Source organism: Mesoplodon densirostris, chromosome 2, assembly GCF_025265405.1.
Source record: "Mesoplodon densirostris isolate mMesDen1 chromosome 2, mMesDen1 primary haplotype, whole genome shotgun sequence".
In the NCBI taxonomy this organism is placed as follows: Eukaryota; Metazoa; Chordata; class Mammalia; order Artiodactyla; family Ziphiidae; genus Mesoplodon; species Mesoplodon densirostris.
The window spans coordinates 42,208,901-42,227,587 of record NC_082662.1 but is presented as its reverse complement, the minus strand read 5'-3'; the positions used below and the strand labels follow the sequence as shown (position 1 = coordinate 42,227,587).

The window sequence follows — 18,687 nt, the reverse complement described above, 5'->3', positions numbered from 1 at the left end:
ATTAGTGATGTTTTCCATCTTTTCATGTGCCTGTTGCCCATCTGCATTTCCTCTTTGGAAAAATGTCTATTTACTTCCTCTGCCTATTTTTCAATCGGGTTGTTTGTTTTTTTGATGTTGAGTTGTATGAGCTGTATATATATATATATGTTGGATATTAATCCCTTATTGGTCATATCATTTGCAAATATCTTCTCCCATTTTTTGCCCTCTGCACTCCCATATAAATTTTACAATCAACTTATCAATTTTAAACATACACACACACATACACATACACACACACATACACATGCCCCACAGCCACATCTGCTGGGATTTTAGCCAATTACATTGATTAATAATGAATCATCAATCTATGAATATAATAGATTAGTCTATTTAGTAAGCGTCTTTGATTTGCCTCAATAATATTTCAGAATTTTCTGTGTAGAGATCTTGTATTTTTGTTGCAATATGATTTTGTATCATATCTTATAATGATATTTTTGACACTATCATAATTGGTATCACTTTTAACTTCTATTTTCTAATTGTTCATAGCTAGTATATATACAATTAATTTTTTAATATTGACTTTGTGTCAATGAATCCTAATAATTAGTAGGTTCTTTGGGGGTATTCTGCATACATAATCATGTTGGCTATGTAGATAATAAAAGTTTAATTTTTCCTTTCCAACTCTTCTCCTTTTATTCACTTTTACTGCCTTATTGCAGTGGCTAAAAATGTCAGTGCAAGGTTGAATAGGAGTGTCAGTAGCAGGCATTATTTTCTTGTTCCCAAATTCAATGGAAATGCTTTAAAGTTTTCATGATTAAGTATGATGTTGCTGTTGGTTTCTTCAGTCTTTTTTCCTTCTTGTAGATGTCCTTTATAAGATTAAGGTCTTTTTATTTTCCTTGTGATTGATTTTATTTTATTTATTTTTTTATTGAAGTAGAGTTGAGATATAATAGCGTTATATTTCATCAAATGCTTTATTTTCACATTTGAGAGAAACTTCCTTAACCTATAAATATGGTATATTATAAGGATTAATTTTAGAATTTTAATACAACCTTGCATTCCTAGAGTAAATTAACTGTGATTTAGTGCTCCCTGCCACTGTATTTAATTTGATAATTTTTTGTTTAGTTGTTTGGGAAGGAGATGTTCCTGAAACATCCCTTTCACATTTCATTATCAAGTTTATGTGCATCACATAACAAGTTGGAAAATGTTCCCTCACTTTCAGTTATCTGGAATAATTTATGTAAGATTGGTGTTTTGGTTTCCTTAAATGTTTGGAAGACTTCACCAGTGAAGCTGTCTGGGCCTGGCATTTTCTTTGTAAGTTTTTAATAGTATATTCAATTACCTTAATAAGTTTAATAGAATAATCAGATTTTATGTGTCTTCTATCAGTTTTGATAAGGTATGTTTTTGCTTTTCTAGAATTTGCCCTTTTCCTCTAAATTTTCAACTTCATTGGAAAATGCCTTTTTGCTATAATATGTTTTCTTGTCTTTTTAATGTTTGTGGTGGCGTTTCCTTTTTTTATTCCTGATATGAGTAAATTGTGCTCTATCTATATTTTTCTTATTATCAGTCTACTGTTTTATAGGTTCATTGTGGATATTCATATGTTCTTGAATCCCTAACCTTCTTGGAATCTCTATTTATCCTAAAGGTTTCCTTCAGTTTCTCTTTCTTTTAATATGTAAATAATCATATCATCTGTGCATAACTTTTTTTATCCTCATATTTTTTACAACCGTTTCTAATTTTATTGCACTAGAACTTTCAGCATGATGTTGAATAGAAATAACAGTAGCAGCATCCGTATGGTTTCCTGACTTTAAAAGGAGGATTTCTCATATTTCACATTAAGTAGGATTGCTATAAATTTTTTATTTATTTATTTTTTATACAGCAGATTCTTATCAGTCGTCCATTTTATACACATCAGTGTATACATGTCAATCCCAATCTTCCAATTCATCACAACACAACACAACCCCCTGCTGCTTTCCCCGCTTGGCATCCATAAGTTTGTTTTCTACATCTGTGTCTCACTTTATGCCCTGCAAACCAGTTCATCTGTACCATTTATCTAGGTTCCATATATATGTGTTAATATACGATATTTGTTTTTCTCTTTCTGACTTACTTCACTCTGTATGACACTCTCTAGATCTATCCATGTCTCTACAAATGACCCAATTTCATTCCTTTCTATGGCTGAGTAATATTCCATTGTATATATGTGCCACATCTTCTTTATCCATTCGTCTGTTGATGGGCACTTAGGTTGTTTCCACAGCCTGGCTATTGTAAATAGTGCTGAAATGAATATTAGGGTGCATGTGTCTTTTTGAATTATAGTTTTCTCTGGGCATATGCCCAGTAGTGGGATTGCTGGGTCATATGGTAATTATATTTTTAGTTTTTTAAGGAACCTCCATACTGTTCTCCATAGTGGCTGTATCAATTTATATTCCCCCCAATAGTGCAAAAGTGTTCCCTTTTCTCCACACCCTCTCCAGCATTAGATGTTTCTAGATTTTCTGATGATGCCCATTCTAACTGGTGTGAGATGATACCTCATTGCAGTTTTGACTTGCATTTCTCTAATAATTAGTGATGTTGAGCAGCTTTTCATGTGCTTCTGGGCCATCTGTATGTAATCTTGGGAGAAATGTCTATTTAGGTCTTCTGCCCATATTTGGATTGGGTTGTTTGTTTTTTTCAATATTGAGCTGCATGAGCTGTTTATATATTTTGGAGATTAATCCTTTGTCTGTTGATTCATTTGCAAATATTTTCTCCCATTCTGAGGGTTGTCTTTTCATCTTGTTTATGTTTTCCTTTGCTGTGCAAAAGATTTTAAGTTACATTAGGCCCCACTTTTTTTTTTTCCATTACTCTAGGAGACAGATCAAAAAAGATCTTGCTGTGATTTATGTCAAAGAGTGTAATTCGTATGTTTTCCTCTAGGAGTTTTATAGTGTCTGGTCTTACATTTCGGTCTCTAATCCATTTTGAGTTTATTTTTGTGTATGGTGTTAGGGAGTGTTCTAATTTCATTCTTTTACATGTAGCTGTCCAGTTTTCCCAGCACCACTTATTGAAAAGACTGTCTTTTCTCCCTTGTATATCCTTGCCTCCTTTGTCATAGATTAGTTGACCATAGGTGTATGGGTTTACCTCTGGGCTTTCTATCTTGTTCCATCGATCTATATTTCTGTTATTGTGCCAGTACCATATTGTCTTGATTACTGTAGCTTCATAGTATAATCTGAAGTCAAGGAGTCTGATTCCTCCAGCTCTGCTTTTTTCCCTCAAGGCTGCTTTGGCTATTCAGGGTCTTTTGTGTCTCCATACAAATTTTAAGATATTTTGACCTAGTTCTGTGAAAAATGCCATTGGTAATTTGATAGGGATTGCATTGAATCTGTAGTTTGCTTTGGGTAGTATAGTCATTTTCACAATATTGATCCTTCCAATCCAAGAAAATGGTGTATCTCTCCATCTGTTGGTATCAACTCTAATTTCTTTCATCACTGTCTTATACTTTTCTGCATACAGGTCTTTGGTCTCCCTAGGTAGGTTTGTTCCTAGGTATTTTATTCTTTTTGTTGCAGTGGTAAATGGGAGTGTATCCTTAATTTCTCTTTCAGATTTTTCATCATTAGTGTATAGGAATGCAAGAGATTTCTGTGCACTAGTTTTGTATCCTGCAACATTACCAAATTCATTAGTTAGCTCTAGTAGTTTTCTGGTGGCATCTTTAGGATTCTCTATGTATAGTATCATGTCATCTGCAAACAGTGAGAGTTTAATTCTTCTTTTCCAATTTGTATTCCTTTTTATTCTTTTTCTTCTCTGTTTGCCATGGCTAGAACTTCCAAAATTATGTTGAACAATAGTGGTGATAGTTGACATCCTTGTCTTGTTCCTGATCTTAGAGGAAATGCTTTCAGTTTTTCACCATTGAGAATGATTTTGGCTGTGTGTTTGTCATACATGGCCTTTATTATGTTGAGGTAGGTTCCCTCGATGCCCACTTTCTAGAGAGTTATTATCACAAATGGGTGTTGAATTTTGTCAAAAGATTTTTCTGCATCTATTGAGATGATCATACGGTTTTTCTTCTTCAATTTTTAATATGGTGTATCACATTGATTGATTTGCATATATTGAAGAATCCTTGCATCCCTGGGATAAATCCCACTTGATCATGCTGTATGATCCTTTTAATGTGTTGTTGGATTCTGTTTGCTAGTATTTTGTTGAGGATTTTTGCATTTAGATTCATCAGTGATATTGGTCTGTAAATTTCTTTTGTTGTAGTATCTTTGTCTAGTTTTAGTATCAGGGCGATGGTGGCCTCATAGAATGAGTATGGGAGTGTTCCTTCCTCTGCAATTTTTTGGAAGAGGTTGAGAAGGATGGGTGATAGTAGCTCTTCTTTAAATGTTCAATAGAATTCACTTATGAAGCCATCTGGTCCTGGGCTTTTGTTTGTTGGAAGATTTTTCTTTTTTCTGTTTTTTTTTTTTTTTTTTTGCAGTACGCGGGTCTCTCACTGTTGTGGTCTCTCCCGTTGTGCAGCACAGACTCCAGATGCACAGGCTCAGTGGCCATGGCTCACAGCCCTAGTTGCTCCATGGCATGTGGGATCTTCCCGGACCGGGACACGAACCCGTGTCCCCTGCATCATCAGGCGGACTCTCAACCACTGCGCCACCAGGGAAGCCCTGTTGGAAAATTTTTAATCACAGTTTCAATTTCATTACTTGTGATTGGTCTGTTCATATTTTCTATTTCTTCCTGGTTCAGTCTCAGAAGTTTATACCTTTCTAAGAGTTTGTCCATTTCTTCCAAGTTGTCCATTTTATTGGCATAGAGCTGCTTGCAGTAGTCTCTTAGGATGCTTTGTATTTCTGTGGTGTCTGTTGTGACTTCTCCTTTTTCATTTCTAATTTTATTGATTTGAGTGCTCTCCCTCTTTTTCTTGATGAATCTGGCTAATGGTTTATCAATTTTGTTTATCTTCTCAAAAAACCAGCTTTTAGTTTTATTCATGTTTGCTTTTGTTTTCTTTGTTTCTATTTCATTTATTTCTGCTCTGATCTTTATGATTTCTTTCCTTCTGCTCACTGTGGGTTCTGTTTGTTCTTCTTTCTCTAGTTCCTTTATGTGTACGGTTAGATTGTTTATTTGAGATTTTTCTTGTTTCTTGAGGTAGGCTTGTATTGCTATAAACTTCCCTCTTAGAACTGCTTTTGCTGCATGTCATAGGTTTTGGATCATCATGTTTTTGTTGTCATTTGTCTCTAGGTATTTTTTGATTTCCTCTTTGATTTCTTCAGTGATCTCTTGGCTATTTAGTAATGTATTGTTTAGCCTCCATGTGTTTGTCTTTTTTACGTTTTTTTCCCTGTAATTCATTTCTAATCTCATAGCACTGTGGTCAGAAAAGATGCTTGATGTGATTTCAGTTATCTTAAATTTACTGAGGCTTGATTTGTGACCCAAGTTGTGATCTATCCTGGAAAATGTTCCATGCGCACTTGAGAAGAAAGTGTAATCTGCTGTTTTTCGATCGAATGTCCTATAAATATCAATTAAATCTATCTGTTCTATTGTGTCATTGGAAGCTTGTGTTTCCTTATTAATTTTCTGTTTTGAAGATCTGTCCATTGGTGTAAGTGTGCTGTTAAAGTCCCACACTATTATTGCGTTACTATCAAGTTCCTCTTTTATAGCTGTTAGCAGTTGCCTTATGTATTGAGGTGCTCCTATGTTGGGTGCATATATATTTATAATTGTTATATCTTCTTCCTGGATTGATCCCTTGATCATTATGTAGTGTCCTTCCTTGTCTATTGTAACATCCTTTATTTTAAAGTCTATTTTATCTGATATGAATAATGCTACTCCAGGTTTCATTTGATTTCCATGGAATATCTTTTTCCATCCCCTCACTTTCAGTCTGTATGTATCCCTTGGTCTGACCTGGTTCTGTTGTATATAGCATATATATGGCTCTTTTTTCGTATCCATTCATCAAGCCTGTGTCTTTTGGTTGCAGCATTTAATCCATTCACGTTTAAGATAATTATCAATATGTATGTTCCTATTACCATTTTCTCAATTGTTTTGGGTTTGTTTTTGTAGGTCCTTTTCTTCTCTTGTGTTTCCCACTTAGAGAAGTTCCTTTAGCATTTGTTATAGAGCTGGTTTGGTGATGCTGAATTCTTTTAGCTTTTGCTTGTCTGTAAAGCTTTTGATTTCTCCATAGAATCTGAATGAGATCCTTGCCAGGTAGAGTAACCTTGGTTGTAGATTCTTCACTTTCATCACTTTAAGCATATCATGCCACTCCCTTCAGGTCTGTAGAGTTTCTGCTGAGAAATCAGCTGTTAACCTTATGGGAATTCCCTTTTATGTTATTTGTCATTTTTCCCTTGCTGCTTTCAATAATTTTTCTTTGTCTTTAATTTTTGCCAATTTGATTACTATGCATCTCGGCCTGTTTCTCCTTGTGTTTATCCTATATGGGACTCTCTGCATTTCCTGGACTTGGCTGGCTACTTCCTTTCACATATTAGGGAAGTTTTTGACTATAATCTCTTCAAAGATTTTCCCGGTCCTTTATCTCTCTCTTCTCCTTCTGGGACCCCTATAATGGAAATGTTGTTGTTTATTATGTTATCCCAGAGGTCCCTTAGGCTGTCTTCATTTCTTTTCATTCTTTTTTCTTTATTCTGTTCTGCAGCAGTGAATTCCACCATTCTGTCCTCCAGGTCACTTATCCATTCTTCTGCCTCTGGTTTTCTGCTATTGATTCCTTCTAGTGTATTTTTCATTTCAGTTATTTATTGTTCATCTCTGTTTTTTTTGTTCTTTAATTCTTCTAGGTCTTTGTTAAACATTTCTTGCATCTTCTTGATCTTTGCCTCCATTCTTTTTCCGAGGTCCTAGATCATCTTCACTATCATTATTCTGGATTCTTTTTCTGGAAGGTTGCCTATTTGCACTTCATTTAGTTTTTTTTTTCTGGGGTTTTTTCTTGTTCCTTCATCTGCTACATAGCCCTCTGCCTTTTCGTCTTGTCTATCTTTCTGTGAATGTGGCTCTTGTTCCACAGGCTGAGGATTGTAGTTCTTCTTGCCTCTGTATAAATTTTTATTAGATATGTTGTATAAGATAAAGGAAGTTATTTTCTATTTACAGCTTGCAAACATTTTTTAAATACTTTTTATGAATGGCTGTTGAATTTTATTAGATAGTTTTACTATATCTATTTGTTGATAATTCAGTATTTCTCACTTAATCTATTAATATGATAAGTTACCTTATATCTCTTTTTAATGTGGAATAGTCCTTCCATTCCTAGGGTCCATCTTACTTTGTATTGCTATACTATTGTGTGTGTGTGTGTGTGTGTGTGTGTGTGTGTGTGTTTGTATGTCTGTGTTTATATAAATTTACTGCTGGATTTAAATTGGTAATATTTTATTAAAAGTTTTCATTCAATGTTTATAACTGATGTAGGTCTATATGTTTCCATTCTCCAGTTGTCCTTGCCTGTTCTTGCTTCAAATTTATTATAGCCTCATAAAATGTGTTGCGTAGCTTTTTGTCTTTTTCTTTTATTTAACTTAACTTTAATATTTATGAAAATAAAATACATTTATGTTATTTTAAAAGTCAAATGCTACTGTAAATGCCAAAAATAAAATATCTCTTTACTTTTGCCACAGTTTTTGATTCCTGCTTCTTAAAGCAAGAATCAGCAAACTTCTTTATTTTTTATTTTTTAATTAATTTTTATTGGAGTATAGTTACTTTGCAATGCTGTCTTACCTTCTACTGCACAGCAAAATGTATCAGCCATATATATACATATATCCCCTCCCTTTTGGATTTCCCTCCCATTTAGGATGCCAGAGTGCATTAAGTAGCATTCCCTGTTCTATACAGTATGTTCCCCTCAGGTGTCTATTTTATACATAGTATCAATAGTGTATATGTGTCAGTCCCAATCTCCCAATTCCTCCCACCCCACCCCTTTCCCCCTTGGTATCCATACAATTGTTCTCTACGTGTGTGTTTCTATTTCTGCCTTGTAAATAAGGTCATCTATACCATTTTTCTATATTCCACATATATGCATTAATATACTATATTTGTTTTCCATTTCTGACTTACTTCACCCTGTATGACAGTCGCTAGGTCCATCCACATCTCTACAAATGACCCAATTTCATTCCTTTTCATGGCCGAGTAATATTCCATAGTATATATGTGCCACATCTTCTTTTTCCATTCATCTGTTGATGGACACTTAGGTTGCTTCCATATCCTGGCTATTGTAAATAGAGATTCAGTGAACACTGTGGTACATGACTCTTTTTGAATTATGGTTTTCTCAGGGCATATGCCCAGTAGTCAGATTGCTGGGTTGTATGGTAGTTCTATTTTTAGTTTTTTAAGGAACCTCCATACTGTTCTCCATAGTGGCTGTATCCACTTACATTCCCACCAACAGTGCAAGAGAGTTCCCTTTTCTCCACACCCTGTCCAACATTTATTGTTTGTAGATTTTTTGATGATGGCCATTCTGACTTGTGTGACATGATACCTCATTGTAGTTTTGATTTGCATTTCTCTAATGATGAATGATGTTGAGCATCCTTTCATGTGTTTGTTGACAATCTGTATATCTTCTTTGGAGAAATGTCTATTTAGGTCTTCTGCCCATTTTTGGATTGCATTGTTTGTTTGTTTTTTATATTGAGCTGCATGAGCTGCTTGTAAATGTTGGAGATTAATCCTTTGTCAGTTGCTTCATTTGCAAATATTTTCTTCCATTCTGAGGGCTGTCTTTTCATCTTGTTTATGGTTTCCTTTGCTGTGCAAAAGATTTTAAGTTTCATAAGGTCCCATTTGTTTATTTATTATTTTATTTCCATTTCTCTAGGTGGTGGGTCAAAAAGGATCTTGCTGTGATTTATGTCATAGACTGTTCTGCCTATGTTTTCCTCTAAGAATTTTATAGTGTCTGGCCTTACATTGATGTCTTTAATCCATTTTGAGTTTATTTTTGTGTATGGTGTTATGCAGTGTTCTAATTTCATTCTTTTACATGTAGCTGTCTAGTTTTCCCAGCACTACTTTTCAAAGAGGCTGCCTTTTCTCCATTGTATACTCTTGCCTCCTTTATCTAAAATGAGGTGACCATATGTGCATGGGTTTATCTCTGGGCTTTTTCTCCTATTCCATTGCTGTATATTTCTGTTTGTGTGCCAGTACTATACTGTCTTGATTACAGTAGCTTTGTAGCATAGTCTGAAGCTCAGGAGACTGATTCCTCCTGCTCTGTTTTTCTTTCTCAAGATTGCTTTGGCTATTCGGGGTCTTTTTTGTTTCCATACAAATTGTGAATTTTTTTGTTCTAGTTCTGTGAAAAATGCCATTTGTAGTTTGACAGGGATTGCATTGAATCTGTAGATTGCTTTGTGTAGTATAGTCATGTTCACAATGTTGATTCTTCCCATCCAAGAACATGGTATATCTCTCCATCTGTTTGTGTCATCTTTAATTTCTTTCATCAGTGTCTTATAGTTTTCTTCATACAGGTCTTATGTCTCCTTAGGTAGGATTACTGCTAGCTGTTTTATTCTTTTTGTTGCAGTGGTAAATGAGAGTGTTTCCTTAATTTCTCTTTCATATTTTTCATCATTAATGTATAGGAATGCAAGCAATTTCTGTGCATTAGTTTTGTATCCTGCTACTTTACCAAATTCATTGATTAGCTCTAGTAGTTTTCTGGTAGCATCTTTAGGATTCTCTATGTATAGTATCATGTCATCTGCAAACAGTGAGAGTTCAATTCTTTTCCAATTTGGATTCCTTTTATTTCTTTTTCTCCTCTGATTGCTCTGGGTAAAACTTCCAAAACTATGTTGAATAACAGTGCTAAGAGTGGACAACCTTGTCTTTTTCCTGATCTTAGGGAAATGGTTTCATTTCTTAACCATAGAGAATGATATTGGCTGTGGGTTTGTCACATATGGCCTTTATTATGTTGAGTTAAGTTCCCTCTATGCCTACTTTCTAGACGGCTTTTATCATAAATGGGTGTTGAATCTTGTCAGAAGCTTTTTCTGCGTCTACTGAGATGGTCATATATTTCTTCTCCTTCAATTTGTTAATATGGTGTATCACATTTTTTGATTTGTGTATGTTGGGGAATCCTTGCATTCCTGTGATAAACCCCACTTGATTACAATGTATGATCCTTTTAATGTGCTGTTGGATTCTGTTTGCTAGTATTTTGTTGAGGATTTTTGCATCTATGTTCATGAGTGATATTGGCCTGTAGTTTTCTTTCTTTGTGACATCTTTGTCTTGTTTTGGTATCAGGGTGATTGTGGTCTCATAGAATGAGTTTGGGAGTGTTCCTTCCTCTACTATATTTTGGAAGAGTTTGAGAAGGATAGGTGGTAGCACTTCTCTAAATGTTTGATAGAATTTGCCTGTGAAGCCATCTTTTCCTGGGCTTTTGTTTGTTGGAAGATTTTTAACCACAGTTTCAATTTCAGTGCTTGTGATTGGTCTGTTTATATGTTCTATTTCTTCCTGGTGCAGTCTCAGAAGTTTGTGCTTTTCTAAGAATTTGTCCATTTCTTCTAAGTTGTCCATTTGATTGGCATAATGTTGCTTGTAGTAATCTCTCATGATCCTTTGTATTTTTGCAGTGTCAGTTGTTGCTTCTCCTTTTTCATTTCTAATTCTATTGATTTGAGTCTTCTCCCTTTTTTTCTTGATGAGTCTGGCTAATGGTTTATCAAATTTGTTTATCTTCTCAAAAAAACCATCTTTTAATTTTATTGATCTTTCCTATCATTTCCTTCATTTCTTTTTCACACTTTCTTTTCCAATCTTTATTCTTTTCTAGTGTATGCATATAAGACTAAAATTTAATTTCTCTGTTTAATGTTTTTACTTTATGACACATGCTCTGATATGTAGTGGTGAATTAATCATCCAATTTCAAATACTTTCTACTCTTCATCATTATTTCTTCTTTGATACATGAAAAATTAAGAATATATATAAAATTTCAAAATGTTGAGAGTTTTTTGTCAACTTTTTGTAAAAGATATATGATTTTATGACTCGAAAGTGAGCGGTTGTGTTTAGAAGAGTATTAATTCTCTGTTATTTGTTGAGATTTGTCTTGTGACCATATGTACAAGCTTAATCTTTTACAACTATCCTTCATCTACTTGAGAAAAGTTTGTTCCCTAATCGTGTATGTGGGAAACATTGTAGGTTTTAATAAGTGATCTTTTAATGGAGCTTATCAAATTGCAAGGTTACAATTTTCTATATCCTTCAGAATATTTGGTTTTCTCCACTATCAGTTACTGAGATTAATCATTGTAGATTAGTCAATTTTTACTTGGGGTTTTGTCAATTTTTGTTTTATATATTTTAATGCTCTTATTAGGTGCATACATATTTAAAGTTGTTATATCTTCCTGTAGAATATTTGGTTTTATGTGGTGATTATATCCTTAACCTTACTTTTTTTTTACTTCAGTCTGTTTTGTCTGATACTGCTGTAACTCAAATTGCTTTCCTTTAGTGAATATTTTCATGTTATATTTTTTCTACCCTTTCACTTTCAAATTTTTTGTGCCATTATGTTTTATGCACGTCTCTGGGAAAGATTATAAGTGTAGATTTTTTTCCTAATCTGTTTTTTAACAAAGAGATGTGTCAATTTCCAATATCTGTGATTATTGATATTTGGAATTATTTCTACTATCTTATTTTGAGCTTTCAATAAGTAATGTTATTCTTTGCTTTTTATCCCCTATCCTATCATATCTTCTATAATATTTATCATGTTTTCTGTATTATCTTCTTTTTACTCATTTGGAATTTATAAATCCTGTTTCTATTATTGTATTGACTACTCTTGAATTGCCACATTCTTATTTTATAACAAAGTTTTAAGTTAAATATCTTCCCTGTCCTCCTGTGGAATCATACAAAGACCTTAGAATACTTTAAGTCTGATCTTGCCTCTCTCCTCTTCACCACTGTCCCAAACACACCTGCTTTATTGACCAGTGTTTTGGTGCAAACTTTTTAACACTCCTAAAATTTAATACCATTATTATAATAGTTTTATTCATTCAGTTCTTATTTAGATTTACTTGTTTCTCTGCTCATTGTTGCTTCTTGCCATTCTTACCTTTTATGTTCAATTTATTTCATCCTCTGAAATTCATGTTTTAGTAGCTCCTTCACTGAGAATCTGAAGCCGCTAAACATCTTAAGCTTTGTTTGTCTGAAAATTTATCATACCTTCATTCTCGGACAATGTTATTCCATTATTTTCTGGTCTCTCATGTTGCTGGTGTTAAGTTTGCATAAGTCTAACTTCTGTTTCTTTGTAGGTAATTTTTGTTTTCTCTGATTTACTATCAAAACATGCTGTTCATTTTTGTTGTTTTGTAATTTCACTATGATGTGTCTATATCTAGATTTTTAAAAAATCCTGCTTTGGATGGACTTGTGATTCCTAAATCTGAATATTCATGTCTTTCTTCAATTCTGGAATATATTCAGCCTTTTCTGTGTAGATTTTGCCCCTCCCAGTTTCTCTTGTCTCTCTTTCTAGAACTCTTATCAGATGTATATTTTTATTTATTTCCCCTCTGTCCTTTTTTGTATTTTCTCTCTTTATAAGTCTCTCTGTTGAATTTTGGAAATTTCATCCATTCTGCAACTTAACCTGTCTACAGAATTTTTTAGTTTAATTACTTTTTTTGTAATTTCTAAAGGCTCTCTTTAATGTTTTCAAGACTATTTCTGGTGTTTTAAATGTTTTATTGTGCTTTGTTCTGTTCTCATGTGTTTGAAACATTCTTTTAACTTTTTAATCATTTAAAAAAATGCTTTCTTTATAGTTCACCATATAGTTTTATGACCTGAAGTTCTTTGTGGTCTGATTCAGTTATCTATTTCTCTGCTGGTTCTCACTTTTAGTGTGTATTGTTTTCTTGTATGTTTTATAAATTTATATGAAAATTTGACCTCTTTAGGACTTCATTATGGAAATTCTGTGTGCCCGGACTGAAAATGTGTACATTCAAAGTGATTTTTTTTTCTTGTTTTGACCAGGTTCCCAGGGTTATCTTTCTGTAACTAAATTTATTGTAAATGCTTTACCTGGGTTCTTAAGACCAAGCAGGTAATGTAAATTCCAACCCAAACCTCAAAATGTCTGGCCCATGTTTTAAAATTACTTTTTCTTTCCCAAATCTATGAATAGATAGGCATGCATCTTTGTTATCCCCCATTGCTAGTGAATGATTTATTTCTATACCACAGTTCCACTAATACCATATCGTTGTGAGGGTCCTAAATTTGTGAAGGCATCTCATGTCAGATATCCTGCCTCATGCAGATTCAAGGCCTCATTTGCTATCCTTGCATAGATGTTAGAAATCTAATTTCTTCGATACCAAGACCAGTGACCTACCTTCTGCACCTCTATTTTTCTGGCATCTATGGATTTCTTTTTATTTATTAGGAGTTCTTCATGTAAATAATGTTTTTAAATATCCTGTAATTTCTAGGAGTTTGCGAAAGATTATCCAGAGCAGTATTTTCCAACCTTTTTCACACCCAGGCACATAGAGAAAATAATATGTGTACACTTAGGGAAGATGATATCTATGCTGAATTTTGGAATACCTGGGGAATGTTTGGAGGATGACCATATGAAGCTTGGTGAAAAAAAATTAACACATAATTTTTAAATGAAACAAAAAATATATACAGAGGATATCAAATGCTAAAATTTTTTTAATCTTCAAATTTTTAATTGAAACACTTGAGTTTTTGTCCATGAACATTCCATTTTTATATGAGGTTTTGACTTCTGAAATGGATATATGCAATTCCTGATCAAGAGTTTTCAATGATGATCTATTCAAAGTCTTAAGAGTCAGCCATTAAAGAGAAACTGTTCACACAATAAAATGATAAAATTTTTAAACTGTTCAAATATTTAAACCATATGAAATTATGTTAAAGTATCTAACAGTTCTCCTTTTTTTATTCATAATTGAACTGTTGAAATTTCTTGTGAAAAACAAGTGATGTTAAAATCTAACCAAACTTTCAATACTACAATGATTTAAGATAATGGGACTTCCCTGGTGGTGCAGTGGTTGGGAGTCCGCCTACCGATGCAGGGGACATGGGTTCGTGCCCTGGTCTGGGAGAATCCCACATGCCACAGAGAGGCTGGGCCCACGAGCCATGACCGCTGAGCCTGCGCGTCTGGAGCCTGTTCTCTGCAACGGGAGGGGCCACAACAGTGAGAGGCCCGCGTACCACACACACACAAAAAAAAGATAATGAAACATTTTAGAATAATGATGACCCTCTAATTTGCAGAATGTGCATGCCTATTTAGAATAGTCCTTGGGACTAACTTGGACACCATTAAGTAGAAAATTTACTCCTGACTGGACAGAATTATTGGATATATGGGAAGACAGAGAATCAAGGCTGCTGTCTGGGACTGCATGCAGGCTTCTCATTACACCCTCAGCAACACTGGACCACTCCTTGGCCTACACCTGGAATGGAGCTCTTGTACTCCTCCATAGCACCACGACCCCCTTACTAAGGATGGGCAGAGCTCCAGACCTCACACATGGCTACCTTGAGAGCTTGTGCTACAGGTCACCATTTGCAAAGTTTCAATATAGAGCATCATATTACTGAAACAAGAAGCCTGGATTAAAATTTTAAATAGAGAAAAGAGAGAAAAATAAATAATGGAAGGAAGGCAGGAAGGCAGGAAGGCAGGAAGACAGGAAGGCAGGAAGGAAGGAAGGAAGGAAGGAAGCTGTAAAGAACTAAAAGATCCAGTTTCATTGAAGACAAGGGGGAAAATCTCAATAAATAGTGAATACCTATTCTTATCCAGATGCAATGTGACAGGTGATTACTTATGTAATCTCACAGATTTTTATAACAACTTTGTTAGGATGGTATTATCATCTGAATTCCAGATTGATTTTTAAATCAATATCAAAAAAGAGTAATCATCTTGCCTAAGATCACAGAACCAATGGGGAACTGGATTTCAGTCTCAGGTGTATCTATCTGGAAAGTCAATGATCTTATTCTCTTGAGTCAGTAGACTTGGTTCAAATTCTAGCTCTACTATTAACTATTATGTAATTTTAATTTACTTAATCTCAATACCACTTGTCTTATCCATAAATAAGAGGTAATAAATAGTTCCTGTCTCAAAAAGTTCATTATCCTCAAAACAAGTGAGATAATGCATCAGATATCAGCTTGCGGTGAGGTCCAGGCATCTCTAGTACTTAAAAGCTATCCAGGTGATTCTAATACACAAAACACTGACACTATGGGTGCTTAACTTAGAATTTTGTGCATAGAAAGTCTCAGAAGTTGCTATTTCATAGTTGTTGCTGTTACCATTACCTCATGGATACACTTTCATCTGATGTATTTTGAGTAAATAACTGACAAATAACTAGAAAATATGGAAAGTCAAGATTTCCTGCACTGCTTACTTCTAAATACCTTTGATTCTCACAACCACATGCTGCCTTACTAAGTAAGCTAGAAAATATTTTAAAAAATGCACAGGTGGAGAATAATAAAAGACTGTGTTCAAGAATTCTCTGGCAGTCCAGTGGTTAGGACTCTGCACTTTCACTGCCAGGGTCTGGGTTGGATCCCTGGTTGGGAAACTAAGAACTAAGATCCTGCAAGACGTGCAACCAAAGGGGGAAAAAAAGGCATGCTTATTGTCCAGACACTTAAGATTTAAGTCCTAGCTCTACCAGTTAATAGTTCTGGGATCGGGGGGTGGGGGGTTAGCCAGGTAGCCTTTATTAGATTCAATTTCCTCATGTCTAAAATTGGGCTAAAATAACTTTTGTTTATGGATATAGAAGCTAAATAATATAGCATATTTTAAACACCTGAGAAAATTTCTGGCATGTATTAGGATATGAATGATCAATAAATATTCTACTTTTTAATTTCTTTATTCCAACTTCACATATGCACATTATTTCTGTATTAGATTTCCCCCTGCATTTAGCATTAGTCTAGATCCTGAAAGTGCACCATGGCTTCCAGGTTCACTGGAGATGGATCTGACACCTGGAATCTCAGAAGAAAAAAGGGGGATTAAGCCCTGTGAGGTTCAAAGGCCATTTGTCCCCTTGATATTGATTTTCTTAAAACAGACAGTAGCCAAGACCCTGGCAGAAGTAATTGAACTGACAACAGGCAGGTCCAAGTTATTAATAATGGAATAGTCTTGGACATTCTTGATGACTTAATTTAATGACTGAAAGGAGTTCTGAAACTGAAATGCCTGGAGATGGGGTCAATGGCTAGGTCTCTGAGGAGAAAGGAAAACATGAGTTATTCCTAAGAATTTATTTCATAGAACAAATCATTTTATGGTAGTCCAAAATATGAGGCCAGAGGAAATGGTTTTGATTTTCTATTTTTATAGGAAAATGAAATTTTAAAGGCTTGAAAAATTGCCACTATATTTATATTTATTTTTGCCCTTATTTTGGAAAACAGACTTGGTTAGATTTATGGCATTTGAACCTTAGTGAGTAACTCAAGGGTAGAGATCTTGGATATCTTAACTTTTTTATCCCTTGGGTTCAAATATCAATTCTCCATCTTTTAATTGCATGGCTCAAGACAAGTTAGTTAATATCTCTGAACCTCAGTTTCCACATCTGTAAAATGGAGATGTTAATATTTTTATTATAATATTAAGAGAATATTTTTTAAAAATTAAGTTTATAAAACTTCTGGCACTTGACATAAATACCTCACACAATAAACATTTTTTCAATGAAATAATACATGAATTTTGATGCTTCTGTCTTCCACTGCCTCTGGATAGAAAAGCCAGCCTATGGTTAACCTCTTGCAAGCTTTTCATTTTCTCTGACTATTCAGGCTGCCCTTGCCCTGAACATCATCCTCTCTCCTTTGGACTATTTCAGTGGTCATCTAATGTCTTTTAACCCCAGTTCTCTTTTCTTTCCCAATCTCTCCTCCCCACTTGTGACAAAGCTGTTTATTAAAACAAAGACCTGATATCTTTTAAATATACTACCCTTCTGGAAGGGTTTTAGTCATCTAAAACATTCCACTCCCCCAATTTTAAAAGTGGGAACCAGAGAGGGAAGGAGCTCACCCAAGTGTCTGTGCTCTTATAAATTGATACTGAGATTAGGGTTGAGCTCAGTACTCCTGGCCCCTAGCAGAAGATAACAAAGGGGGAGCAGACATATATCCTTTAGTTCTAATCAAAGGGGTGCTGAGCAGTTACAAAATTTTTAGTTTCAATTTTGCACTAAGTTGTTATCTTTAGTTTTGTTGAACTTCAAACGCACTACTGTTACTATAATTATAATATTATTCATTTCCATGGAAATTCTAGGTGAGCCTAGAGAGAGGGCACAATTAATAATGATAACTAAAACTTATATAGCTTTCACTATGCACCAAGCATGGTTCCAAACACTGTACATTTATTAAATTATTTAATTCACATCAGTAATTCTAGGTGCCATTATTATCCCAATTTTTCAGATGAGGAAACTGAGGCACAGAAAGATTTAGTAGCTTGGCAAAGTCACGCATTGAGAGTGGTAGAGTGGGATTAAAACTCAGGCTTCCAGGTTCTAGAGTCTGTGTTCTTAACTACTATGTTAAGCTAGCAGATAAGCTAGCAGAAACACATTGAATTTCTCTGAACGCCATTTATCCTCACTATGTGGGTAGTTAGTCCATATGGTTTCCTATAACCCTGCTTATTACTTCCAGTCCTAATTATCAGGAAGTGACAACTTGAATAGCATAGTCTTCTGATAAACTTTTCCCTCTTTCTTTTTCAGAGAGTCATTTTCAACATCGTTAACTTCAGCAAAACTAAAAGTCTTTATAGAGATGGGATGGCCCCTATGGTGAAATCTACCAGCAGACCAAAATGGTAAGTGACCCATAGAATGGGACCTCCTTCTGACTGGGGAATTTGACCCAGGGCTCAAGTTTATCTGCTCTATGGCTAGGGCTTAGTCTCACTGGCACTAAGAAGAGTTAGATGAGTTTCTGGATGGCCATTATCTGGGCTCTAGCTACTGCTCTTTGAGAATGTTGGAATAGAAAACATGGTCCCATGTTTGGAGTCACTAACATTCTATTAGGCAGGAAAGTACAGTCTGTTATTTGATAAACTCCCTGTTCTGTTTGCTTTTTATCATGATATATTTGGAAGCATAATTAAGTTGATGCCGTTCCTTTCTTTTCTAACCTGGGCATACATATTGTACAGTAACCTAGGAGGACATCAGGAGCTACAGTTTAGAAGATATCCCTTGGTTTGCTTGTTTGTTGTGGTGTTCTGTATAGATGTTATGTGAGTTTTTTGGATGTTAAAGTTCTATTTGTCCCCTTGCTATAGTGTGGATGAAGACAGTTGTATAGGATTACTTAATGATAGTAATGATGATGATGATGATAATGATGTTAATAATAACTACTGTCACTTACTGAGAGAGCCCGCTCTTTGGCAGATGTTTA

At 34.6% G+C, this 18,687-nt stretch overlaps 1 protein-coding gene across 1 annotated transcript in view; it reads left to right on the top strand.

Moving 5' to 3' along the window:
* Positions 1-18,687, top strand: part of AGBL4 (AGBL carboxypeptidase 4) — a 1,272,021-nt gene that overhangs the window by 506,581 nt on the left and 746,753 nt on the right. The window contains exon 4 of the mRNA XM_060119160.1: positions 18,003-18,097. Coding sequence (XP_059975143.1) covers positions 18,003-18,097 — 95 coding nt within the window. The remainder of the gene's footprint in view (positions 1-18,002; positions 18,098-18,687) is intronic.